At 48.9% G+C, this 26,571-nt stretch overlaps 10 protein-coding genes across 10 annotated transcripts; 5 read left to right on the top strand and 5 right to left on the bottom strand.

Moving 5' to 3' along the window:
* Positions 1-225: 225 nt before the first annotated feature.
* On the bottom strand, positions 226-1,796 carry AtWU_02608 (mediator complex subunit Med5 family protein; the record flags this gene model as incomplete). The annotated part of the gene is made up of 3 exons (XM_035497721.1): positions 226-237; positions 290-539; positions 946-1,796. The coding sequence occupies 3 exons, from the start codon at positions 1,794-1,796 to the stop codon at positions 226-228; spliced, it is 1,113 nt and encodes a 370-aa protein (XP_035353614.1).
* A 205-nt stretch (positions 1,797-2,001) lies between these two features.
* AtWU_02607 (NACHT domain family protein) lies at positions 2,002-3,798 on the top strand (the record flags this gene model as incomplete). The annotated part of the gene is made up of 2 exons (XM_035497720.1): positions 2,002-2,409; positions 2,473-3,798. 2 exons carry the CDS (start codon positions 2,002-2,004, stop codon positions 3,796-3,798), a joined length of 1,734 nt encoding a protein of 577 aa, XP_035353613.1.
* Positions 3,799-4,938: 1,140 nt separating this feature from the next.
* On the top strand, positions 4,939-5,491 carry AtWU_02606 (uncharacterized protein; the record flags this gene model as incomplete). Its single annotated transcript, XM_035497719.1, has 2 exons — positions 4,939-5,082; positions 5,153-5,491. 2 exons carry the CDS (start codon positions 4,939-4,941, stop codon positions 5,489-5,491), a joined length of 483 nt encoding a protein of 160 aa, XP_035353612.1.
* A 7,651-nt stretch (positions 5,492-13,142) lies between these two features.
* AtWU_02605 (uncharacterized protein) lies at positions 13,143-13,827 on the bottom strand (the record flags this gene model as incomplete). The annotated part of the gene is made up of 4 exons (XM_035497718.1): positions 13,143-13,249; positions 13,303-13,414; positions 13,466-13,672; positions 13,726-13,827. The coding sequence occupies 4 exons, from the start codon at positions 13,825-13,827 to the stop codon at positions 13,143-13,145; spliced, it is 528 nt and encodes a 175-aa protein (XP_035353611.1).
* A 229-nt stretch (positions 13,828-14,056) lies between these two features.
* On the top strand, positions 14,057-15,572 carry AtWU_02604 (RNA-binding protein; the record flags this gene model as incomplete). Its single annotated transcript, XM_035497717.1, has 3 exons — positions 14,057-14,090; positions 14,161-14,782; positions 14,840-15,572. The coding sequence occupies 3 exons, from the start codon at positions 14,057-14,059 to the stop codon at positions 15,570-15,572; spliced, it is 1,389 nt and encodes a 462-aa protein (XP_035353610.1).
* A 1,241-nt stretch (positions 15,573-16,813) lies between these two features.
* On the bottom strand, positions 16,814-17,609 carry AtWU_02603 (guided entry of tail-anchored proteins factor 1; the record flags this gene model as incomplete). The annotated part of the gene is made up of 2 exons (XM_035497716.1): positions 16,814-17,422; positions 17,523-17,609. 2 exons carry the CDS (start codon positions 17,607-17,609, stop codon positions 16,814-16,816), a joined length of 696 nt encoding a protein of 231 aa, XP_035353609.1.
* A 438-nt stretch (positions 17,610-18,047) lies between these two features.
* AtWU_02602 (uncharacterized protein) lies at positions 18,048-19,196 on the top strand (the record flags this gene model as incomplete). Its single annotated transcript, XM_035497715.1, has 1 exon — positions 18,048-19,196. One exon carries the CDS (start codon positions 18,048-18,050, stop codon positions 19,194-19,196), a length of 1,149 nt encoding a protein of 382 aa, XP_035353608.1.
* A 354-nt stretch (positions 19,197-19,550) lies between these two features.
* Positions 19,551-19,886, bottom strand: AtWU_02601 (4F5 domain protein; the record flags this gene model as incomplete). The annotated part of the gene is made up of 3 exons (XM_035497714.1): positions 19,551-19,597; positions 19,672-19,756; positions 19,818-19,886. The coding sequence occupies 3 exons, from the start codon at positions 19,884-19,886 to the stop codon at positions 19,551-19,553; spliced, it is 201 nt and encodes a 66-aa protein (XP_035353607.1).
* Positions 19,887-20,262: 376 nt separating this feature from the next.
* AtWU_02600 (kinesin) lies at positions 20,263-23,848 on the bottom strand (the record flags this gene model as incomplete). The annotated part of the gene is made up of 8 exons (XM_035497713.1): positions 20,263-22,465; positions 22,517-22,646; positions 22,709-22,946; positions 23,006-23,293; positions 23,352-23,414; positions 23,471-23,696; positions 23,743-23,792; positions 23,843-23,848. 8 exons carry the CDS (start codon positions 23,846-23,848, stop codon positions 20,263-20,265), a joined length of 3,204 nt encoding a protein of 1,067 aa, XP_035353606.1.
* A 1,526-nt stretch (positions 23,849-25,374) lies between these two features.
* Positions 25,375-26,250, top strand: AtWU_02599 (uncharacterized protein; the record flags this gene model as incomplete). The annotated part of the gene is made up of 3 exons (XM_035497712.1): positions 25,375-25,564; positions 25,621-25,862; positions 25,915-26,250. 3 exons carry the CDS (start codon positions 25,375-25,377, stop codon positions 26,248-26,250), a joined length of 768 nt encoding a protein of 255 aa, XP_035353605.1.
* Positions 26,251-26,571: the final 321 nt, after the last annotated feature.

Here is a 26,571-nt window from a genome sequence, read left to right as displayed (position 1 = left end):
ATCGTGCCAAGAGTGATCGGATTCTTTGGACAAAAAATACGTCCTTAAATCTCTCCCTCGTGTTGCGACCGCCTGTTTCTTGTATGGGGTGGTACGTGTCAAAGTAGGGAGGTACATACTATCCTTTCGATTTGGATTGGTTATGCGTAGTGACAATTTAGGTTAATTGAAAAGATATCAAGAGCAGAAATTACGCCTTACAATCTCCTTTTTGTTTCAAGTAGTTCAGTTCACATTCTGTTGTAACTTAAGAACATAAGAGAATATGATTGCATGGATGCATGCATACATGGGAAACATCATCGTCATCATCCTCCAACTGACCGACAGCTTGTGCAGCGAGAATGTTTACAAGAAAGGCACTCGCTGGCTTTTGCATCTGCATTCCGTGATTCTCCACATCGACAACATACCCACCAACAAGTATACCCAAACTGGGTTTCTGTTGCTGCGTCTTGGCCAGCAGACGCTTTTCTTGATGTGCTGGATTCTGGGGCTTCGTTTCGCTTTTCACCATGAGCATCTCTCCATGATTGCCCCTGGAACCGTCCTGGTACGTTCCCATAGGCGCGACAAGCAGACTTGTCTCCGTAGGCTACATGAGTCTCTTTTGAATCGTCCACCAGCCAATGCGGATGCAATGCACGTAGTGCCATTTTCTCTAGATGTTTGGCAACATGACGCTCCCATTTTGCGTCAGATGTCATGCTCCGCGTGCATAAAGGACACTTTCGTTGACACTCTGGCACCCCAATAATGCCCAACTCCTTTAGATGAAGTTGGCAGTGTGAGAACCATTCTTGCCGTGATTCATACAGACGAAGAGGCGATGAGCAGTCTGGGAAGACACAGACATATGGCATGATGTCGTTGAGGACATGCTGGGCCCAAGAATGTTCACTGCAATCAACCCAGACCATGAAGAAGCAATAAGGGCATTCATACCTTTCCTCCACTATCTGATAGGGGAAAAAAACCATTGCTTCTTCACCTTTTTGTTCAAGAAGCGCTGCACGCGAGCGATTTGAGTTCCTCAATTCCACTAGCTCCCCAAGCTGTAACGTGTCCCCTTTGACCAATTTTGGTGTGTCAGGCTCGCCTTCCTCGACTTCTTCCAGTCCTATAGCGAAGTTCGAATGGCATTTTCTCCTATACCGCAGCATTGCCCGGCGCATTGATATCGCTATTACAAGGCGATCGACGATCCGATGATCTACCGAAGGGTAAATATCCCAAACAAGGTCTTTATCGGAAGGTTTAAATGGCAGCCCAGGCTTCGTGATCCCTAAAACAAAATGGTTTCTGGCAGGTTGACGAATTGCCGGCGCAATACGGAAGAGACAGTCCACTGTATTATGCACAGAGTGATAAATGGACTGGAGTTCTGTCTGGGACTCCGTCTGGGACTCCGTCTGGGACTCCGTCTGGGACTCCGTCTGGGACTCTGTCTGGAGCTTTGTCTGGAGCTTTTCGTTCATATCAGGATCCGGAAGCTTCCCATCAGCTGAACCAGGCTTTGCTATCTCCAGCAATTTTTCACAGCTCCTTTGAAGCTGTTGAAGAAGGCTGGAGATCTGGTCCTTGAGGTGAGATGAGTCGCGCAGGCTGTAGTCTAACGACAATGAACCGCGTTCATCGGCTCCAACATCAGCAGCCCACACTCGCAACCGCCCAATTTCATCCTTCCAGAGAGACACGGGGACCTGATCATTGAACAGCCCAAGCTGTACGACTGAGATCCAGTGCCCCAACTGTAGGATGATAGCGAATACAGTAGATGAGATAGCCTCAGCCATTTTTGATGCTATGGCGACAAATTGCCTGTCCTGAGTTGAAGGAGATCACAGTGAAGACTGTTGCAAGCGCCAGCCTGGCGTCAGCAGTTCATGTATTACAGAGAGCGGGGTATGAGGGTCATTTGTTACACTCGTTCAGTCCTAGCCTCGCCTGCTATACAGACTGTCTCTTCCTCATTGCTGTTCATAAGTCTGACACTCCAAAATGGCTACTGGCATCGAAACAGCCGGTGTCGTTCTGGCCATTCTGCCACTGCTGGTACACGAGATCGACAACTATGTCCAAGGATTCCAGAGGTTAAAACACCTAAGATGGGAATTTTACTGGAGATTGATGGAAGGCTATCGCACTGCCTTAGAAACCGAAAGGGTAATATTGCTCAATACACTGGAGATCGCTGTGGACGGAATCACTTACTATGGATTTGGCAATCGGACCAGCGATCCCCGTTTCGCATTCTGGCAAAGCCAGGACGTACAGCACCGGCTGAGGCAGAAGCTTGGAGATATTAACTATGACCAATTCGCGAAAACATTAAATGTGCTGTCAGACCTGCTAAATACGCTATCCGAGAAGTTGGACCTGAGTGATGACAGAACCGGCAGAATAGTTGTGAGTGAAACAAGCATCTTCCTAATATTTCCAAGCCGCTGACCATGTTCACGTGCCTGCTAGGCAACCAAGACCAACTTCCTCAAAGAACAGCTCAAGAAAATCCGCCATCTCTCTCTACGAAGCGTTTACGAAGGCCTGATCAATCAGATCAAGTATAACAACAGCCATCTACAGACCTTGGTCGCGCAACGCAATCAGATTCGGAAGATAAACGCAAGAAGGGCCGTATCCCAAGAAACGCTAGAGCGACACCAAATAGGGCGTCAATTAGCAAGCAGCCTGCACAATGCGATCATTAATGGAGGTTATTGGCCATGCCTTTGCAAGCCTCAGCACAGACTTTACTTTATGTTTGACTTCTCGAACTCCCCATGGACATGTGACCCGTCAAACCCACCGGACCCTAAATCTCCAATGATGAAATTGAAGATGGAGGTCCTGACTTTGGAGAACCCTAATCGCTGGCACGAAGTCGAGGCGAAACCAGATAATCATAGGTTCCCGCAGGAACTGTGTCGTGATAGCCATACTACATTAAGCCAGCAAGGGCTATCAATTGATGGAAACATACCCAACATCAGCTTCCCCCAAGGCGTTTCAGGTACCGAACAAGGAACCGTCATTGGAGCCCAAGACCTGCCGGCCGCAGTTCAGATCACCAATATGTGCGTCTCACTGTCAGCCGTCGGTATCAACGAGAGCAATGAGATGCTTCTTGGGTACGTGGCAGACACAATGCACAGGCATAATATTTACCATCTGCGAAGCAATGCAGAGAGCGTACGGAACATATACTCAAAATCTCTTGAAGAGCTATTTGCAATACTGTCCTCCTCGCCTTCTGATATTGCTGCCCAAGAAACCTTTACGGTTCAAGATCGTTTGAAAATCGCGGTAGATCTTGCATGTGCAGTTCTTCAGTTTCACGGGAGCTGGCTCAAAAGAGAGTGGCGAGCTCGAGACATCATGGTCTTCAAAGATCCACGCGTCTCAAAACCTGAACCCGTACCCAAACCCGTACCCGTACCCATACCCTATATTGAGTGGGACCTGAATAACGAGCCCAGTCAGGTACAGGCGGGCACACCTTTTATCCATTTGGGGTTCATACTGGTGGAGCTGTCTCAGTGTCAGACCCTGGAGGCGTTAAAGACAGGGGAAGATCATGATGAAGTGCAGGTTGTGGCTAATCGCAACACGGCGCTCCGCCTTCTACCATTTGTGGAGGCGACAAGCGGGCAAAGCTATCGCCAAGTGACAGAACAATGCTTGAATTGGCCGAATTGTACACTTGACAACGACAACATCTCCAAGGCAGTTCGGTCAATTATTGCGCCTCTAGTGGGATACTGGAGGATGCTCAAACGGACAGAGCATCCACACTGAGGGAGGTACAGAAGTGAACAAATACTTGAATTCCTTTGGTGAGTATATCCCACTCGACATTGCCACTGCACCATACCAATCGCTAATAGTATAAGCTTTTTTCGTGTTTTCTGAAGTAGTGAAACAATGCTCTATCAAATTGCACAATTTGTTGTTAACAATTGAATGACCACCTTCTGCATCAGCCCGCTAACAAATCCGGAAGATATGATCAGTAAGGAAGTATGCAAAATAACTTTGGGTTAATGTTCGTAGTTTGGCCCTTGGTTTAAAAACTGTTTCGAACCTCCTGGCAACAACAAGTACGCGACTGTTGCACAACCTCACCTTGATCATTCCACGATGAATTTCTTGCCACAAGGAGAACGCCCTTCATCGAATGCGATCCATCCCAGGCTGAATTAACTCTCGCCAACCAGCAGATAATCATCCTGTCATCGTGAAACAGACGCGTTAGTCTCGCAGCTGCTGTCAAGCATGCATCCTGGATGCACACGCGGCTCTCCTGCAGGACGGTTAGGAGGAGTAAACCATGCCGCGCAATAAACCAAGGATATCAGACAAGTGTGTAAGACTCTGCCCCCCGGAATGTGCCCTTTTTGGTGCCGGTTTGCCGATCCACGTACCCATCAAGCTTTCTCCCTCCACCCTCCTACATGAGGATGCGCCGCCCTAAGCACCCCTTGCGTCCATCAAGGTACACCACGGGATAGCCAGCCAAACAAACATCACCATCGACCAAGCCCTTGGATTCCCGAAATATGAGCCACGCGGATCATCTATGTTTTGAGTCCGTCGCGAGTGGGCGCGGTCCCTTCGTTCTCCTCCCAACCAGGGGAATGTCAGACAACCCACTGTTGTACCTGGGAGCCAAGGACAAATATAAAAATGCCCACGAGGTCAGCTCCGTAGCACACCAGGCGAGCATTCGGATTCATTTCTGCAGTGGTCTGGTCGTTTTGTCTCATACTTATCCTTCCTCTTCTACTACTCTACTTCTATTTGAAATCTTGATCAATTACACTTGGCTATAGATCGATCTACAGTCATCTATCACGCCTATCCACACTCTTTATTTATTGATCTCACTTCAATTCTCGATCTCTTCTCCTTTCCACATACCCACACATCATAATCACAATGGCCCGTCTCAGCCTTTCCATCTTCGTCCTTTGCCTCTTCCTGGCCCTCATGGTCTCGGCCATGCCCGTCAAGCGCGAGAACTCCAGCGGTAACGAACTGGACGGCACTCTCGCCGAACAGGTCGCAGAACAATCCCTCGAGGTAATTCATTCCCTCTCTACTCAACTACCTCATACACCTTATGCAGATACTGACCTAAAAATCTTAAAAGTCCGCCAGCGAGATGCTCGACCAAATAACCGGCAAGGACGACGACGACAAGAAGAAGCCCGCCCCCAGCGGCACCACCGACAACAAGCCCTCTCCTACTGGCACCACGCACTCAACCGAGTCTCAGACTGCCCCTAAGACCGAGGAGAAGGTGGCAAACACTGAGCCCTCTGCCACTACCCCTACCTCTACCGAGGAGACCCCCTCAACCTCTAGCTCTGCCCCCTCGACCGCGTCCTCCCACGTCGTGAATGACAACCCGCTCTCGAAGATCCCTCTCGTGGGTGACTTGTTGAGCGGTGGTGGGTCTGGATCTCTTACTGGAGGACTGTTGGGTTAAGCCATTTTCCTTCCCTTTAGAGAATGAGGAGTAGTGTGTCATTGTTGTCGCTGTCGCTTTCATGTATGTTCGTTTCTATATGCATACATGCATGTGAGATGGCAGTTTGATATTTGGACGGAAAGAAAAGGAAGAAAAAAGATCTTTTGGATGGACTTGACTGCGTTGAGTCTATCTTCATCTCTCTTTTATCATTTTGAAAACAATAGTAATGATTTAGTGTAGCTAGCTAGATGCATTGAATGGAATCCAAATCATCAAACTGAATTGAAACAATTAAGTGTAGGGGAGATGCGTTTCGCTGGCTCGTAGTGGACCCAAGCACGTGGTTTTGTGGAGGGACTCAGGACCATTGCTCAGGACGGTGTAGGCTTCATATATATCTATCTGCCTTACTTGGATCCTGAAGCAGCGCGATAAGTGGGAAATGAAGTACAACAGAGAGGGCAATTAGGAAGACGTTGTGCAGGGTATAACGGAAAGAAGAATGGACGCCACGAGGTGATCCATCCGAGCAACAGACTGTTAAAGACGTAGTAGTCTGCTAGTTATCCAGCAGAATGACATGCAGGGTATCCATCGTAGAGATAGTAAAAAAAGATCATACAAGAAGGGAGCTCTTGGTCAGAAAAATGGAAACAAGGATGTTAGCGCATTCGTATTAGTCGATGGATAATAAATAAATAGAGACGAACAACAATACCCGGGCCAGCACTTCGTTCATCTCTGCACCATTTCAATGAGTCCCAACCACAGGCGGTGCCAGAGAGATCCAGTGGGAGTCATCCGTCCCAAGTGACACTAGCTAATCTCACTAGACTATACACACCCACAGGACTTAGTAGTGTCTCTTGTATGAGTAGGTAGTAGGAGAATTGGTCAACCTGGCGCGTTGATACGCCCCAGACATTTCGCATATCCTCAGTAGCCACCACTCCCAACAACCATTCATCGGGATCTCTTTCATCTCACTTAATGTTGTTCCTTTTCCAACGGTCTCTTTGTAAGGAACTGAGTACCTTGATTTCGAACATCCCATCATACTCATGCAGAGGAGGTTCATCTGGTAGAGAGACGCATGCGAGATAGGAGAGAACACTCATATGTGACTTGCCAAGGGGATTGTGTCGGGCCGTGGCTTCAGACTCGGTTCGAGACTGTACTATGTGCAGAGCGGTGTATTGTGCAAGCTATAAATCTGTCTGTGAGTCCAACCGACTGGAAGCTGCAGTGGTGCAAGCGATGTGGTCGTGAAGGGAACGACAGATGTCAAAGCAAAGAGGGTGTCCTCGGGGAGATCCAGTAACACACCAGCGGTGAGGGTTTCTCAATCTGCAAGCTGAGGGCTCAGAGACGGATACACACACTGGATAAGACCCAGACCCTCCAGATGTGTGGTAGGGCGAGAACATATAAACAAGCCGGACAATGGCGCATGAGGAACTCGACTTAGCCGACATAGAGTCATCGGAGGAAGGCCTTCCAAACCCTCGTGCTCTTTCTTGACCACATCGTGCCGAGACCGCAGACCAGATACCAATTGTACGTGCCGCAGTGGTTGTATCCACCTTGTGAGTTCCTCCATGCGCGCGTTTAAGCGCAATGGGTGTCATGTCATCATCCATTTCCGTTCAATCTACCAACAGGGCAGCATATTGAGAGTTTTGATTTTGACAAAGAGCCAGAACCATGAAACACGGCTCTAGCAATGGCGGCCTGACTCCCTATATCCAATGATAGTACGCAATATCAGCTTGCGATTTGGTATCAACCTTGCTAAGGAGACCCGGCTTTGCTTGCAAAGCATAGACTAGGATGGCGGAGTCCGAGATGATGTTCCACTATGGTGACTTGTAGGACAAGCAACCAGGACATTCTTCCATCTCCGAGAGAGTTTGCGTGCGGAAGTGTCTGTGGATTGGAACAATACGATGTGTTTTGCTCTTCTGCCCAAGCGATAGGGAATGGCCATGGTCACCACCGAAGTCTCGTTGGAGGAGGCGGACTTGTTGAATATCCCAGTTTGATCCTGGACGTACTCTCATGAACGTTTCTAGACGACCTGGTCAGAACTATCTCGCTCCGTCACGATAGATGCCCATTACAAGTCTGGGATTTGGCGTTGGCCGGCCGTACAGGAGCGAGGTAGCGGAGTTGGGGGAAAGAAGAGTGCTATGAGATCTCGTAACAGGGGAGGTGGTGGGTACGAAAGCGATTGATCTAGCAATTTGATAATGCTTTGCTTATGTTGATAATATCATCTTAAGCTCCGTCCCCAATTGTTATGCGCGACCCATGGCAACTGACGCAAGAATTCTATTCTAATTCTTGGTCTGGAGACGGAAAAGACGTATGAAAGCCGAGCTGTCAGGAAGCTGGTGTTCGATGACTGTTGCGTCTGTGCGAATTGCCACGGATCGATTATCCCGCATGGTGCTTGAGCATGCGTGGAGGCTCCCCAATTTTGTGCCACTTGAGAAGGGAGAGCAGCCTGATATATCAAAGATGGTGACCTTGGATCCTGGTTGCCTTGTGGGGTGGCTTGTACTCCACGGACCCAACAGTATATGGAAGACAGAAGATGGATATCCGTGTTGGCAGTCAACGCATTTGCAACCAGATTCCTCAACCGTCTTATTGACGTACTGGCAATTGTTTGTTAGTCATTGACTTGCGGCTTCCGAGTAGAATATACCTTTCTTCATGACCGGTCTGGTCCTCACTTGGAACTTGTTCAGCCAGTTTCTGTCGCTGCTTACAACAAAACCTATGCAAAATTGATAAATCAGAGGGAAACCAGGCAATGACTGGAATCTCGGGCTCATTTCCCAAGTTATGTTGTGATCATATGCACGCAGACTCGCGCCGCGCACATCACGTTCAACCTCAGTCCACAAGAGGCGCAGGTGGCCTTGTTCGTGGTATATAGCAGCTATCCAGCGGTATGTGACGCTCTGCTCATAATCACGTTCATCATGATATGTAAAGATGATGTGCTCTGCATGTGACCGAGCACTACTACCAGGCACATGGCATCCTTGTCGAACCGTCTTTCATAGCTAATGGATCGGTTCGGTATGTAAATGTGAAAAGTCAGCGGACCACTTCAGCGCTGTAGACGTCGTCCCGATGCTCGGTTCCGGAGCTCGTATTACGACCCATGTCGTTGTACCTCGAACTAGGTTTCCACTAGTGCAGAGACAGACGTCTTGACTGACAAGCCTTTGATTATATCGTCTCATGAAATCAATGATCTGACGGGACATACCGTCTTGTAAATCACTGATGGAGGTTTAAAGGGGCTGACTGATAGGTGAACTCTAGCATTGCCATAGATACAGCCTTCCACATTGACTATCTTCTTTTCCCCGGACAAGGCTGTATTGTCTCTGGGAATAAAGCCTTTCCCCCCAGTCATAGGCGGAGACAGCGCTGGGATGACAATGGGAGATCTCTAGTTCCCCATATGGGGAGGCGACTGCGCGAAACCGAACCGAATCCGCGCTGAGTGCCCATGAGATAGCTTTCAGCTCCTCATCAGAGTCATTCAGATGTCAGGGTTGTATGGGTGTGCCGGACCGGAAGGTTGGAGAGGCGTGAGAGCACAATGGGATAGCCTGACAAAGATGGTATCATCTTTTGCTATCAACCATCCCGATCATCCGTCCTTATTCAAGGCTGTGTTCAACCCAACCGCTGCATACACCGGTGGAAGGCATACGGGAGGCGAGCGCGATTATGGTCGCTTGTTTTGGGCCCACTCTGTCTGTTGCCAATGGCGAACTTTGCATGAGGGCTGACAAGAAGAGTAGCCTAATTCCAGTGATCATGCTGAATAGGTCCTCCGCCTAGCGAGAAAAAAATCTTTGAAATGAGATCATCGTCATAAAGAAATGCACTAGCTTTGGTGCCAGTGTCGATGCAGAAATACCTTAGTGTAAACACATCAGAGATGGACCTTGTCCGAGGCGAATTTCCAGAGTGTGCTTAATTCATCCCACAAGTCGGCAACCTCGTCGATAAGTTGACCGGCGACGGTGATATGAGAAAAGAGCTTAGGTCCCGACTGTTTAGTGCCCTCATGAATAGCTATCCTCTATGAGTTTCATAACGATCATCGCGTCGGGAGGATAAATCTGAACCTTCGGACGACAGCGAATCTCTACCATCATATATTTTGTTATATGGGCGGGTATGGTGACATGAAATGAGTAACTCAATGTCCAGTATGCTCCATTTCACTGGTGATCTCGCCGTCAATGGCACGTCCGGATGAGGCGTTTGGTTGGAGTGAGATTTCGGTTCGGTCTCACCACTGCCGGTAGACAGGAAGATCTAGTTGGAGTTGAATAGAGACTGCTGAACCTGATTGTTTTCCCGCTGCTTGAAGAGCCCGGAACAATCATTGGCTCGCTAGGTAACGTCTCCAAACATATGGTTAGTCGGAACATGACAGCAGAAGCTATTCATTTCATAGGAGCACCTACCTTGTTCTCGACACCAGACCGGTCTGATACAGCACTCCCAAGGTTATGATCATCCAGATAATAAGCAAGGTCGAAGTACAGAGAGTTTTGAAGCCTCGGGGTATTCCAAATATATTGCATCTTAGCCGGTGAGCATTTATCTGTAAGGGTTGTACGCTTCATAACAGGCGATGTCCACTATGTTCGACTGATATATAACCAGGGTAGAGCATACCAAAGAAGAGGGGTCGAAGCCGGATGCACGTTCCACTGAAGTCCTTCGTATTCATTTTGTCTAGCGAAGATGCCATGCAAAGGCTAAGGTAGCGACATGCCCGAAAGGTGATGGAGGGGGTTGTTTCTGGGCTTGTCATGACAAATAAGTGGATCTGGAACCCCTTCGCATGCGCAGCATTTGGTTTTCGATTCCTTGCATGTGCTGTGCGATGCAGGATCTTTGTAGCTTTGACTCTTTCGATCGCAGGATGAGTCCCCTGTTTGCGAAGTCTGTTGGAGGGGTTTTGGGTTCCAGCCACTTAATATAAATGTATTTTGTAAGAGTGATTTGAACATAGTTGATGTGACATCGTAGGCTCGGGAGCAGTCACGAAGACTGACCACGAGTCATCCGGTTCTCCTGTGCTCACGGTTCCTGCTGAGACACGGGCATAGAAGTTCTGTGATGGACTATTTATCTTTCTTTCGACGGACTGGAGGCGGGTGGCTTCGAACATCTCCGTGGCTGCGGATACGGCAACGCCTGAGGCTATCTCCAGATAGCGTTGTGTAACTGTTCCGAAGTGATTGACCACTAAGCGCTTTATCAATAGCTTCTCATGAGACCAACCATCGGGACGACAATTTCTCCGTTATATAGAAGCTGGAAGAGACAGGTACGCGCAGCACGGCTTTCCAGCTAGTAGCGAAGCCTTGGGTTTGTGGAATTTTCGGATGTTCGTTTTACTAATTTGTACACAAAAGGCCTCGCACTCGTAGCCATTGGGACCATGGCATGGGACCCGGAATCGCAGGAGCAAAATGCGATCTGCGACGAGACAGTAGATTCCTGAAACGAAGCGTCGTGTGCCGTAAGTGAGCTTTGATGGAATTATATGTCTCTTGTTCAAGCAAAGGGATCAAGAACATATGGTACTGACACCATTTCGATGCTGCTTTGGTAGGGTATATACCGTTGTTGAGCGGACATGACCAGAATCAATGGAAGCGGCTGGATCATAGAATCAGAAACCTTATGCGAACGATAATGAGGAGGGCTGAACCATGAACTCTTCGTGCTATATATGCGATGTTTGATGATTTGGCTAAGTGAAGTCAAAGTTGATCGGGCTGGACATATCGGCGGCGCATCGAGGAGGCCTCGGGAACTTCACTCGCAAGTCAAGCTGCGCTAATGGAAAGCAGAGTCACAAGTGAAAGAATATATGCGGGTTATAGCATGCCGTATTAGTATGATGCTGGTGTATAGAAGGGGGACATCAACGACAACATGAGATTCTCGAAATAATAGGATGACAACACAAGGTTTAGGGTCCAACCAGAATAGTATCGGGATCGTGAAAAAGCATGTTTCTCCATTGGTCTTATCGTTGTCCCAGAATGTCAGAAAAATTGGACAAGAAGACTGTTGTTGCGAAGTTGTTGCACGCACTATAGGCTCATAGATCAGGTCTGTGGCACGTTTCCAATGACATGAGTGAGGCAACAGGTTGCTTCAGGGACATGAACTGGATAAAACAATAAAAGTTCCCAGAGATTCAGTGCTTCCATCTCCATACACCAATGACCTGGCAAAGGTCTTGTCCAATTGTGTTCAGCGAGAGGGGCCGATTCGATAGTGTATTTGCAGCAGGAGATGAACCGCTGTCGGCAAGACGACATTTGGTGACCCCCTGGTCAATTCCCATCTACTCTGAGAAAGTTCCTCGAAAGGATCCTCTGGATCTTCTCTTCATTCGCTCTCAATCAACACGTAGCGCAGGCCGCCATGGTTCCCAGGCCTAACAGGAACCGTCCATGAAAATTGGGAATGGCAAGATGCTCGAAAGCCTATGCCAGGACATTGGGATCCTGTGGGCCACTGAAGGAGAACCGGGTTGTATGAGGATCGCCCCGGCGCAGGGCAACAACTGATCAGGATCGCTCGATTGTCACTGCTACTTGGCCGAAGGTGATAGCAGAGGTGATCGCTCTGCGATTGATATCTTAGACCTACAGAGCCTCGTTAATCGCGCAACCTATGTAAAAGAGAGAGGCCGTGACTTACTGAGCAGGAAGGTCCGAAGATTGTATTGAATACTTTGGATTCTCGAAACTGATGGATGGAGCCTATAGGAAGGTCAATAATTTTGTATGTAAAAACCATTATGCGTCATGTTTTCACCTTTTTAGCAGGTTATATATATGCTCCCAGCATCGTGGGGGATACCAGGCTTCACCGGGCGACAGCACCCAAGAATTTCTTTCATGGACAAAGTAGGGGAATATGGGGTTTTCTACAGAGCCCACAATAGTATACGGTCGAAAGATTGGTGCTCCAGTTCCTCAGACTTGAAGTGGGTACACCATGATACATTGAAGGTCTCTCCTATCTCCTTGAGTGTGCGCTTAGTAGAGAAGATGGGACGAATGAATGGCAGCTCCAACTGTCCGCGAGGGGGTTGATATATATATACGAGAGGAGAGAGAGAGAAGAATCCTGGAGATCAAGGAACAAACAAGATGGGCGGAAGGATGGGGATATATAGCTCCCGAAAGTGCATTTCTAATAACCAGGAGGCAAATAGACATGAGAATGATATCCAGAATCTAGACCGCACGAAGTCAAAGGGGCCAGGGTGAGGCCGCCAGTAAGGCCACCGCGCATTATTCCATGTACGCAGCGTTGTTCCACAGTCTTCATGTAGAATTCCAAAGTCGCAACCGGTGATTGTGGCCCAACGACAAGCCCGCCTACTCAGGTAACATGCCAAACTAGGTGCATGCCCATCTACAGCCGCCTGGAGAGATTCTCATCTAATCCTGGCCTGTACCCAGACGGGATGTTGTTTGCGCCTGCGGCCGTCCTGGGGATTTAGCTTTCCGCGCTCATACTTCAAAGCAACCTACCAGAATTGCGAACAACGCAGATAGATGCTTGTCACTTCGTTACTATACTTTCAGCTGGGTTATGAGCTCTTGTTCTGGTTCGCTCGCTGTTGGCCCTCATATAGACCAGTGTAGTATCCAGCATAGTACCATGCCATCATGAGGTTTTTGAGTCCCTCATCTTGCACTTAGAGAGAGTCAGATTTCTCCACAGCAAAAAAGGGTCAGAGCGCATCTTACCTTGGGATAGGGTGGCATGAGGCATAGGAGGTGCTCCTACGGCACTTGGCCCAGCCGTTTGATCGGTGACATGGGCACCCTGTCCAGAAGGCTGTTCCGGCCCTTCCGCGGCCTGAAATGAAGTCAGTCCAGTAGGTTCAACCCGACAAACGGAGCAACTCACTTGCGACGGTGTGGCCTGTGGCACCTGCTGAGGTTCCGCTGGAGTTGTTGCATTGGCAGCAGTATCGGCGTCGACGTCAGCATCCATGCGGTCGGCCGATTCGTCCAACGGCTGCTCATCTTGTTCCACCTCAGCTTTTTCAGCAGCCTCTGCTTCTCTCAGGACATCTTCAACATTCTCCCCCTTCGCATGGATGCTGTGATAGAGCTGTTGTTGTTCTGGTCAGCGAGCGGATCACGTGCCGGGAAGGAAGCCCATACTTTGTATTCCTCGACAGCCTCATCCCAGCTCTGGACGAGGGCCGAATCATCCCAGATCTCTTCCTGAGTAAGGGGTTTATTCGCCTTGGCCGATTTCCCCATGACCCTGGTAAATGCGCGCAAACAAACGGGCGTGTGAGATGGTTGGGTTGCGGAGAAACAAGAGCTTAGAGTTGGAGTCGCGGCGAGGCCCCGTCGGCCGGGCTGGATTGCATTCACCGCTTGGCGCCCGAAAAATTGCGAGCAGAAAAAAAGTTTCCCGCACCTTTGCGATTCTCCGATTGTAGTCCCCCAGGAACCGCCTGCAATTATCCCCAAAAATCACAGCAGGATGGCCCCCGACAAGAAGGACAAGAAGCGCAAGGGTATGTATTGTTACACCGTTTGAGAGATTTTCATTTTCAACCTGTTGGTGCGCATACTGACGCTGCTCAGCTGCCGCTGCCACTGCCGCCGATTCGCCCGCAAAGAAGACCAAGAAGGTCGAGGCCAAGCCTGCCGAATCCCCCAAGCCTATCCTCAAGAAGGCCAACCAAAAAGAGGCGGCTACAAAGACCGATGGCACTTCGAAGACCAAGGCCAATGGCCAGCCCGCCAGACAGATCAAGCCTCGCAAGCGCGCAGCCGATTTCCTGAGCGACAACGAGAACAGTGAGTCCGAGGCGGAGGTTGCTGAGCCCAAGGTCGCGAAGGAGGAGAAGCCTACCACCAAGAAGTCGAAGAAGGAGGACGGATCAGCTGCTCCCGCGACAAAATCCAAGCCCGCCAAAGCCAACACCAAGGCCAAGAAGGCAGAGCCTGTCGTTGAAGAATCTGAGGAAGACGAGTCCGCCGCCTCGGATGCTAGCCAGAGTGAGGATGAGGAGGATGACCGCACAGCTGCCCTCATCAGGGGCTTCGAGAGCAGTGGTGACGAGGATGAGTCTGGCGATGAAGGCTTCAACCCCGACCAGCCGGTGCCTCAGATTCCCGACTCGAAGAAGGCCAAGCGCAAGATCTTGAAGAAGCAGAAGGAGAATGCCGGTCACGTTGAGGAGCCCGGAACGGTTTACGTCGGGTAAGTTGAACCATCAGGAAGTTCGGTTGTGACTACTATTAACACGCTATGCTACAGACGCATTCCCCACGGTTTCTACGAGCACCAGATGCGCGCCTACTTCAGCCAGTTCGGTGAAATCACTCGCCTGCGTCTTTCCCGTAACCGTATCACCGGTCGCTCCAAGCACTATGCTTTCATCGAGTTCGCCCACACCTCTGTCGCTAAGATTGTTGCTGCCACCATGGACAACTACCTCATGTACGGTCACATCCTGAAGTGCAAATACGTGTCCCCTGAACAGCTCCACCCGGAGGTCTGGAAGGGTGCCAACAGACGGTTCAAGCGCACCCCCTGGAACCGCATCGAGAAGAAGCGTCTTGACAAGGGCAAGACGAGAGAGCAGTGGACGGAGCGCATCGAGAGGGAGCAGAAGAGACGTCTCGCCAAGGCTGAGAAGCTCAAAGCAATTATGGGCTACGACCTCGACATCCCGCAACTGAAGAGCGTGGATGAGGTTCCTGTCCAGGAGGCCAAGGCCATCGAGGCCTCTGAGCCCGCTGCTGAAGAACCCGCCAAGGCCATTGAGGCTGCCCCGGTTGAGGAACCCAAGGCTGAGAAGCCCGCTGAAGATACCCCTAAGAAGACCAACAAGAAGACTAAGAAGGCTGCCCAGTCCCCTGCTGTGCAGGAGACTCCCAAGTCGGCAGAGAAGTCTACCCCGAAGAAGACCACCGAAGAAACTGCTTCCCCGGCTGCCCAGAAGGCCAAGAAGGTCCAGAAGAAGACCAAGGCCAAGTCTAAGGCTTGAGGAGATTGGGGGTTTATATACTACTTTTGTATTTCTTATGGCATTAAACAAGAATTACCCGGAGTTCAATCGATTGTACATGAAAAAATAGGGACATTATTTTCGCTTCAACAAGCTATTCTTGACTCATAATTCTGTCCAGTAAACGTATACCCAAAAACTCTCACACAACCACCACGTAATTCTCAGCATGCCTCTGGCACACTACCCGCAACACCATAGAAAACCCAAAGTCACATGACACCTACCACGACCCACAGCTCCACTCCCTGACTAATCGGCTATAAAAAAACCCACGCACCGAATCCAAATTTCCTCTTCTTTCCCTTTCTCTTCCCAACTCCTCGCTCAAAGAATCGCATTCAAAGCTCACACACAGAGAGCAGTCTTCACGACTCTCTCTTTCCCCCCTCAGCTTTGGGAGAAAGTCCCCGGACATCCTGACTGTCTAAACGTCCTCTTGTAGGGCCCAGTCAGGCAATGCGGAAACGCGCCGCCATAGAAGCAATTCGATAGCGGCTTATACGCCCTATTCCCCTCCTAGTGTTTGTCTCTGTACCCGATCACTTGTCACCTTATGGTGGCTTGTGGGTAACAATGGTTGGTGCGGGACAGTGCTGGAGAGGGGGTTTCATTTGGGTTGCCTTTCGTCGTGTTTGGATAGTCATGCGATTGCCCGTCCTATATGTTTCTTCGAGCCGACCTCTCACGTCTGAAAATATGTCGGGGAGCGTTAGTCGGGAAATATTTAGGGGGTAACTCAATGGGGCTCATTCTTGAGGCGAGGAGTTCAATTTCTTTTTCTTTTTTTTTTTTACGAGTCTGTAGCTTATGGAAAGCGGTGATTGTGGGCCCTTGGTGATTTAGTTCATCTTTTGGCTTTCGTTGCAGATGCTCTGTCGAAGGAGCCGGACTCTACTACTACTCCTACTTTCCATCTTTTCATCTATCTATTGATGATGTTTTGATTTTGTTCGTGTGATGATATACCAATCATAGAGTCAAGCCCTGAAACCCCTACTACGGTATGGGGTCGTTGACGATAAACGATTGTTTTTTTATCTGATGAACAAATACATTTCATATTCATTATTGATACCCTCATCGCATCATTATTTCATAAGTAAAAAAAAAATATGAATCAATTATCTTCCAAAAGAACCATCTTATTTTTACACATCCAACTCCACGTAGCTCAAAACATCCATGCATCCATTAGCATAGCATACATACACATAACTTCATTGTGTCTTCTTCGCAGCAGGCGCAGCAGCAGCAGCAGTAGCCCTCTGCAACAAAACAGCCGTCACTACCTCCGCCATCGTCGTAATCGCCGTCGCACAAACATTACTCCAAATCTGGATGCTCACCGAACCCATCGGCGCCCGGGGGAACGACAGCACCCACGCCACGTAGTAAGGAAGCCAGCCCTCCGGCAGATGGAAGACAGGCGTTTTCGAGTACCAGAACTGCAGGAAGAACTTGAGACCAGATGTACCGAACCAGCGAACGATTTTGACGCCCCAGTCGAAAGAGGTTTTCTGCGAACTGAGCTGTTTGTCTGTTGAACCCGCCTTTGTTAGCTTCTCTTTCTTGAACCAGCCAGTTCCCCAAACCCCAAACCAATATATAGACCGTAACTGCGATCGGAAATCAAACGTACTTATCGCCTCATATTCCTCCATAGTCTTATCATGTTTCCGTCGGAGTTTCGCCCATTTCGCAAACTCATCCTGTGAGCTGGTGTTGTTCATGTCCCGCTTCAGCTGGACGACCTCGCGCTTAAGTCGGTTTTGTTCCCTGTATTTCTTCGACGTAGAGGTCGGGACCTTTAGGTAGAGGAGCCATAGCTAGAAAGTACTCATTAGCTTTACTTCAACTCTAAAGAGAATAGCTCAAGGCATGACAGCTAAACGGCCGCCAACCAGCAAGCTCCGAGACAAAACATACCAGATTATCAATGGTGCTAGCGCCAATGGTATTAACCAAATAGATGGCGACATGGACGAAGAAAACCGACCACAAAAGCGACAGCATGATGGGCTAGACGTCGGCTGCGATCAATTGCCGGAGGGGAGGAGGGAGGGAAAGAGAACAAGGAATAGATCGAATTGGTTCCCGGAGAGGTGGGCGGAAAAGAGACCACGAAGCCCGACCGACTTGCGCGGAGAGTGGTGCGTGCGACCTGCCTCAGACGAGCAAGTTTCCTAAAGCAAGCTCGAGGAAGATTTACACAATGAGCGAGCAGACAAAGAGAGAGAGAGAAAGGCTGAGGCTGAAAGAGAAATGACATCCATGAATGAATGGAGTGAGAACAGCAAATGACGTTGTCACGTTTGTTTCCCGCCCGTCGGCCGCGGCGCGGCAACTTTCATTTTCACCCCCGAGTTTTTAAACCATGTCCCTTTCCAACATTAACATAACGTCCGCTATTACTACGATTCGTACGCCATGCTGCAAGGCGGGTGATTCTCAATGTCTACTCCTCCGGACGGAAATGCGGCTTACAACGAACTCGCTCGAATATTCTCCGCTAGACGCAAAGATAACAATGTCCTAGAGATCGAGATACTCCCGCCTGGTTTTGGTCCACTGCTACAAGATGGGAACTCGGTCGGAATTACGAAGAAATACTTGGTTCAGGCGTTCGTAACGGCTAGAAGAATATTCTTCGACGCTTCAAGCGAGCCCTTCTATTTTTCTGATGCCGGTGGTCATGAAGACGAGCGCAAAGCTCCGCAAAACGAATCCCTGCTACAGAAACGAAGAGACGATGTGCTAAATGCCAGCGAAGTCATCCTCCTCTTCGATTGCGAACACCTGACGGCATGCAGCTGGCGCAAACGACGTCTGGCTGCCCTAAGTCAGCGCGCTGGCTCGGCGGACGCCGGCTATACTTGTCGGCACATGCTCACTCGTGAATTGGACACGGAGATGTCTCTATTGACCACCTACATTTGCTCTCCACTGCATCGTCATACGAAATCTCCGACATTGTATAACCACCGAATATGGGTATTGAGGCAGATGCTTTTTGACGGCAGTGAAAGGTTGACAAGGCGAGAAGATGACAGGGAGACCGTGTCAAACCAGGAGGTGCTAAAGAAGGAACTTTCCGTTGTTCTCCGATCCGGAGAGCTACACCCAAAAAATTACTACGGATTCACTTATATAAGACAGCTTCTCGACATTTTATCGAGCTGTGATGATGATCAAGGGGACGTTTCTGCGCGTCTAGCTGCCTTGCTCATACCAGAAGTGCTGGACTGGTGTATCGCACACCCCAGTGACATTTCCGGCTGGATGTTCACTTTGCGCCTACTAGACTGGGCCCGTGATGAAAAGACCAAAGCAGACAGTATTGACAGGGTATTGCGTTTCGCATTGAATGTTGGTTGGGAAGGCGAGAGCATTTGGACGTTTGTGGATTTGGCGACAAAGATGATAGGCGTAGGAGCCTCAGAAAAGGCCCAATGCAGGACGCCGTCGAATGCATTAGCATACCTGCCTTTGTCTGAGGTTGGGGCTGCAGACGGGTGGAAGGCCTGCTTGGAAAGAGCAAGGGCTGCTTGGGTTGCTGGTCAGCAGGCGGGTAGCCGTATAGGTGACGGCAGCCCGAGGTAGAGATAGGGTAGACACTATGTATTATATATCACAGGTTTGTTGCACCATATGCGCCATCTTTATGCAAACTTAAAACGCTGCTTGATAGAACGCCTCGCTAAATGCCATTGTCTTGTCACATGTATCTGCAACGTACACCCATCTGATAAAGCCAGCCAAGTCAGATTGCAGGTCCTAAGATCCGTCCCAATATCAACCATATCCAGTCTGGGCGCCCAGAGAACAGCCTTCCGAATGGACTTATACAAGTTGGTAGATTGCATAACCAAAATCGTAGACGAGGGCTATGCGATATCTGACGATCGTAGGACGTTCCGGGCTGACTTATACAACGTGGGCGAATACAGATAATCATTACTTCTTGGCTGCTGCAAGTGCTTCAGCTTCTTTCCGCTGATCGGCTATAATCACGATAGAGTCAGCAAGATAGCAATCAAAGGGTGGCGCAAGAACAGCAGATCAAAGCCTCACATACCCAACGCTTGCTTCGCTCTCATCTTATCAGCATCGTGCTCCTTTTTGCCCAGTATACCGCCCTTGCCCACCGCTTTCTTTTGGCTCTACGCAGCAGAAGTTTGTCAGTAATCAAGGGGAAATTGCTGGATTCAAGCAAAAATCTACCTTGAGCAGCTCCTGTTTCTTTTTCTCGTTCTTCGCGCGAGACTGATCTCTCTGGTTACCACGGGCCATTGTTGGTAGTTCACGTACGACAAGTGAGTTGTTGGGCTTTCTTTCGTTATATACACGCCTCCCTATATAAGGTAGTATAATGAGGGGGATCGAGAAGAGAATCGAAGGGTGCTTGCTGTTCGCATATGCAGAGTTTCGGGCATCGAAGGTTTTTCCGCCTCAGAAGGCCGCCGAGCCGCCGCCACCGGAATATCCTATTCAGGTGGCACCCGCTTGACTGCCGTTTTGAGTTGGACTGCTACCCCTTGAGCCAGAGTAAATGATTTTGTAAGAACTCATTGGACAAAATATAGAATCCTAAGCCATTATTCCTGGCTTGCCCGTCTTTTCGCCGGATAGGCGCCTTGTACTTGTTCCTGCACATGATTGCTTTCTGTCAGTCGCCAAGCCGCTCGACCTCCAACAGTATCTCTACTGCATCTCGTTCAGGTTCACACATGCCCCTCAATATCCCGAGTGACGCTAGAGTCTCTGTGTGAAAAGGGCCTAGCAATACTTCCATCTTGTTTGTAGCCTTTGCTATCAATTGTATTGCCTCGTCTTCTTTGCCTTGGCGATACCAGGAGAGGGCCGTGAATTTCAGAGTGTAAGGATGATCTGGATTGAACACACGATTGGCGGTTTTGATGAGTTCCTCGTCCAACTGTTTAACCTTTTCAATATCGCCCATTGCCCAATATATCCCACATAGTTGCGACTTCCTGTCGAGTGTGTCAAAGTGAGTAGGTCCATACGTTTTTGACTCATCTTCCAGAAGCCGCAAGCACAACTCCTCGGCGTTTTGCCACTCTTTGAGATCTTGGTAGATATTCATCAGTGTATGTCTGCAAGCCCTTGTCGTCGAATAATCCTGGCCCAGATTTTTTTCACACTTCTGAAGCGTCTTGAAGGCCAGCTCTTTTCCTTCTTGCAGCTTACCCAGCCCGCGATAAATTGCTGATAGATTTTCTGCAACGCCCAGAGTCCAGAGGTGGTCTGGACCAAGATTTTCATTGTGCCACTTCCAATCTATAAGTTTGAATGGTTCGGCCTTTTCATACTCATCCATGTCATAGTAGAGTGTCGCTAAATGGCCAATGGCACGTATCGATTCCTCATGCTGTTCTCCGTACACGGACTTGGCTGTTTTGAGCACGTCTTGAAAGAGGAGTTCTGCTTCCTCATACCGATACTGTTGTCTCCAGATAGATGCTAGAGAAAGCATACTTCCCAGGGTCAAAGTGTGGTCGGGCCCATGAAGCCGTTTGTAGCTCGTAACAAGAAATGAATCTAGTTCCTCGGCTTCGGCAAGTCGATTTTGATTTGCGTATGTTGAGGAGAGACCTGCAATGCTCTCCAATGTTTCTGGATGTTCTATACCAAATTCTCTCTTATTCTCTTCCACGATGAGGAGATCCAGCTTCTCTGCCTCATCGTCACGACCCTGCGACCACAAATAGTATGCTATTCCTTCTTGAAGATAGAGCCTCCTTCGCAGCAGCTTCCCATGCAGCTCCGGTATGAATTTGAGGACTGATACGGCATGAGGCAAATAATCAGCACAGATAGCCCAGTTCTCGTACTGAGCGTTCGGGTAGACTTCAGCGAGAGTATCCATGGCTTGAATTGCTCTTTCGTCGAAGGTGTGCTCAATGATTAGCCATTTCCGCACAGTAAGCTGTACGAGCCGGTGGATAGAAAAGTTTTGGCCCTTTCCTGTTGCTATTATAAGCGAGAACGCCTTGAGTGTACCCAGCGCTTTTGTCAGGTCAAGCGGCCCGACAACCTTCTGTTCCATCAGACTTGATGGGATGTTGTGCTGGTCAAGGAAAGCAACAAAGGAAAGAGCCTCGATGGCGTTCGGCTCCTTTGTATTGATATGATCTAGAGAAACGATCAGAGTGGTAGCAAGAGCATTAGGGGTTTCGCTGTCTCTTCCTAATGTCTCGAAGGGCTCGCACAGTAAACTCATTTTGGTTTCATCGCTGTCATTATGCAGCTTGATGTATTCATTCACAGTGAGCACATTTTCTTCCATAAATGAAGCGGCTTGCATAATTGCCAACGGTAAATAGTCGAGCATCTCCGCGAGCTCATCCATGTCCGACTCTGTCGGATAATTGCTACTCAAAGCAGATTTGATCAAGCATCTCGATTCTTCTTTGGTCATAGTATCCACCTCGAGCATGTTTCGGCCAATACCCCTGACGAATTTGACACCAGCAGCTCGGTTACGGGTTGTAATGAGAATAGAGCCATATGGACTTTCGGGAAGGAACTGGACGATAGAAGAATCTTCTTGCAGCTGCTTATCTGAGGTCGAGGCTCTTTGTCCTTGACGACCATCTGTCGTGAAGAGTGAGGCTTCGTCAGCGTTATCGATAATCAGCAACCAGCGTTTACACTGCTTTTCTAGCCATTGCTTGACAATCATGAGGTCTTGTCGTTGATCCTCTGGGCTCTCAATCTCGCATTCCTTGATCAGATGATAATAGCTTTCTTGGAACCGGTTGATACTGTTTGCGTGGATCCAGAACACCGACGCGTCGGGGTGGGCTTCATGGACTTGGTGCGCCAGCTCAATGGCTATCTGGGTTTTACTAGTTGTTTTATCAGTCAAAAGCTTCCCTGGTAGAAACCGCAAAACCTACCCGACACCTCCGAGACCATACAAGGCTACTCTCGAATGAACCTTTCCGAGTGGCATGATACGCTCCATAGCCTGACTTAATGTATGCTCGCGGCCGACAAACCCGGGATTACGTGTATAAGGTATCATCCCTGTCCGGTTGGTGTAAGCCGGTTTCCAGTAGTTCATATATGTAGTAATGCATAGGACCTACAGAAGCAAGGGTCGGCTTCATCGGCCACGAGGGTGGACTCTGATTCATCAACGCAACTGGTTAACTGGCGCGTCTCCGTCCCTGAGTTTGCCATTTCGACAATTAGCGAAGACACATATTGATATCGATCGTCTTTGTCGCAGTGAAATCTGCAAATCTCTTCATGGTCGGCATTCAATGCGATCGCTTTCTCACGGGAGTCAGGCAAGCCAAGAACAGCAGAATCTTTTTCCACAACCTAATTCGAGCAGTGTGTCTTGTTAGTGCCAACATCTAGTCAAGTCCTGGAATACGTACTATGCCGATGCTCTTGAATGGTAGGGTCTCATAAAAGCTCAGATACTTGTAGTTTTCAAGAAGCTTGTCAAAGTTCGCAGACAGCTCCAGGGCGTAAAGGCTGCCTTTTGAAAGGGCCTTCAGTAGAGTATTGCTCGCTGTTCCTAGTAGAGCCCTCACGAACTTTGCAGCCACGCCTCCCACACGTGCCAGGTGCGTTCCTCGATGTGGCGTGCCGAAGAAAACGATTCCAAAGGTCGAGGTGCATATCGAGCCATACGTTGCGCTGAGTTTGGCTTGTACAAGCGCCTGGCATTGAACCATAAGAGACAGCCCAGAAACAGCTTCTAGCTGAGAAGCTTCATACCTCTTTGACAACAATCCCTCCCAGGCTATGGGCAATGAAAAGCAGGGGTCGATGTTCACACTTCTGCAGGCAATGTAAGCTTCTTTGACAGATCCAGTGGTACAGTTGCTGTTGATTACCTCTCTTTTAAGTCTTAAGCGGTCAAGGAGGACATGTGCCTGCTCTCGCACTCCAGCTGCGGATGACTGGATTGCAACTTTAGAGTTGTAACTGAAGAGGAAAATCCTGGCTCGTGGCAGTTGCTTGGGAAGAAAATCCCTGAGCCATAGCTTCCCATTCGACTCCCAGGTCTTCTCGGCATGATTTTTCTTGCTTTTGGGGTTGAGCCCATGAACGGCGACAATGCTACTGTCGGTTAGCAAGCAGACATAGTGCCGGTGAAATGACTTACTCGATATTGGGATCTGCGCCGGCGGACAATATACGCAAATAATACTCGCCCTAGAATGCTATTAAACCTTTTTCTATCGGCATGCGAACAAAGACCCTACCGTCATGATATCAATCCTGCTCTTTCACTGGGCTTGATTTACTACCAACCCTTTTCTGGGTGGTGAATTGTTGCGTTGCCCTTCATAATTCGGAATGACCCTTAAGGCTCGGGGCCTCCCCTCATTAAGGCCGTTGCGACCTTCCTTAACTAATCAATGCGAGCTGCTGCGCCGCGTATGTTCAGCTTGTCAAGGGGGTACCGTGGGCGGCTGTGTTGCTAGCATGATTGGACAAAGACATGTAGCGTCCAACATCCCTGTAGATCTACTCTTTTAGCACGTTGCATGTATAAGCAACGGGGCAGAACACTTAACACTTACTGTAGGTCTTTCGAGCCCCCCGCCCCCACAAGGCTCCTGAATATTTGATCTATAGATAATCTCCAAAATTATAGTAATTGGAAAATTTGCAGAGGAGGGTGGGTGTAGATGCTCGAAAGTATGGCAGAGATGCAACCGAATAGGAAGGTAGGACTAAGTGGGAGGAAGGCACTAATCTAGTATTAGCGTCGTTTTGGAGAGGACGGCTGCAACTAAACACCCTAAACACCGACCACTCCATCCGACTTATTTGTCTATAGGCCGAGATACCCGGAGCGGGCGCAGTCTGGCTACAATTGTTCTCGAGTAAGCGCTTACACGGTGCATTTCTATAAATATTGTGGGAAGTACTGGTGGCAACTGAACAGGTAACACCTCGGCGCTAGTCTTGCTCTGCCACGCTTGAACACAGGCATTTCCCGTCCTTGTCTATTAGTAGATAGTATAGTATGATAGTAGCACCACCAAATCTGTGAAGCGGTGGATGCTAAAAGAGCAATTTTTGGTGGGCTGAAACCTGAAATACCACTCACTTCTCTGGTTCAGCTTCTATCTTTATGCTTCGATATGACTGGGTACGCGAATCGATGGCTAATCTTGAGTGGAGGGTCCTAAGCGCTCTGTATTCGTGTAGGCTTTTGACTCGGGAGGGATCCATCAGGAAGTCCAAGGCGAGAGAAACACTGATCGAGTCAGGGACCTGGAAAAGGGCAAATGCCGCCGAAGTAGGTAACGAGTGTTTCTAAGGGCCAGAATGAATGGCTATTGTTCATTCAAAATCGTGTCGAAAGTGTTTCAGCCTCTGGTTCGCGCCTATTGTGTCTATTCTTGTCTTTGTTGGGCATTTCAGTCCCGCTCAACCAGAACACTGTCCGGCATTTGTAGATCTGACAGATAATAACTTCCTCTGGCTGTTCTTCATCCTCTCGTTAACTCTTTGGGTCCGCGTTCTTTCTTTAACTCGCGAGTTGACCTCGTGGTTCTTTCTTTCCTTGCTCTTAACCCATATCAATTAGCACTTTACTGCTGGTCAGTCCCTACTACTCATTCCTTTCAATCTACAAGTTTTTGTTGCAGAGTATAAAGGTGCATCACAATTAGAACGGATATCCAACTCGATAATTTCTTAAGATACAATCACCTATTTTCATACTGGTCACCAAAAATTCAAGCTTTCGGGCAGCTGAGCCGCTGATCTAAACACCAAAATCATGATGGCTTCGTTGAAAGAATCCCTGGCTGGCCCAGGATACGTGATTCTCAACGCCATTCGTGTCATCAACATCATTGTGTTTCTAGACATCATTGCTGCGAGTGTGGTCATGCTGGTCAAGATTGACTTGTTAACAGCGTTTTTCTTTTTCGAGGCTGTCTCTCATGTCGCCACTGCAGGAGTTAGCAGTAAGTAGCCTGTGCTCCAGATACTGTACTAGATGGCTAACAATTTGACATGACAGTATTCCTCATCATCTCCGAGCTTCCCTTTCTCCGCGGTTACTTCGACCGTAACTGGCCATTATTGGGGCAGAACTCCGGGTTCATCACTTTGGCGATAGCGATGCTGATACTGGGAGTTGGAGTGTTGGGAGACCTAAACACGAACGCTACCAGCCAGGAATCTCTTGGGATGGCATTCTGGAGGATCGTGCTCTCCGCTGGCATTCTAGCCATGATCATGAGCGTGATCAACGTGATTGCGGTAAGTCGAACTTCGGATTTAGTGAGCGCAACGCTGATAGTATGGAATACAGAGCTTTATCTTCGCCGACAGCGATCTTGGTGTCAGTGCACGACATGTGCGGGTCTATGGAGCAGTGGCGCCCCAGAAAGTGATGTCGCGCAATGGCAGCCAGCGTTCATTCCAGCTAAGTATGAAGAGGGAGGAAACTTTGCCTACCTACAGTCCACAAAGCTCGTTGAAAAGGCAGATGTCTATGCGACACACGCGATTCCCTTTGAAGATATCTTCCCCAGTCAATCCTATCAACATAAACGATGCGGCGTCATCGAAGTACTCGAGGGACTCCACAGGAATGACTATTCCCGATCTTGCTCATCACCCGGCGATGCAGTCATCGCATGTCTAAGGAAACAAACTGAGACAATGTGCTTTTGCGGCGACGCGACAAGGAGTTCAAATGCGGGGACATCATTTACGTTGGCGTTGACAGTATGGCAATTAGCGAGCATAGGCAGTGGGGATATTGGATTCTCGGGTTTTGCATTTCTACTTGCAATATCAATCGATTAATCATGTTTCATTTTACCCCAAACCATTGAATTGAATTCAAGTCCTTTTTGAAAATGAGTCGACGATCTTCTCCATACGCCGTAAAACCAGATCGGAAGTTTATTGTTCTGAGCGGTGTCCCTGATCCGCGTGCCTGGCCAGTAGGAAAACATGCTTT

The sequence above is a fragment of the Aspergillus tubingensis genome (genome assembly GCF_013340325.1).
Source record: "Aspergillus tubingensis WU-2223L DNA, scaffold_4, whole genome shotgun sequence".
NCBI classification, from domain to species: domain Eukaryota; kingdom Fungi; phylum Ascomycota; class Eurotiomycetes; order Eurotiales; family Aspergillaceae; genus Aspergillus; species Aspergillus tubingensis.
Note: the sequence above shows the minus strand (reverse complement) of the source record. Positions and strands in the feature narration are given on the sequence as shown.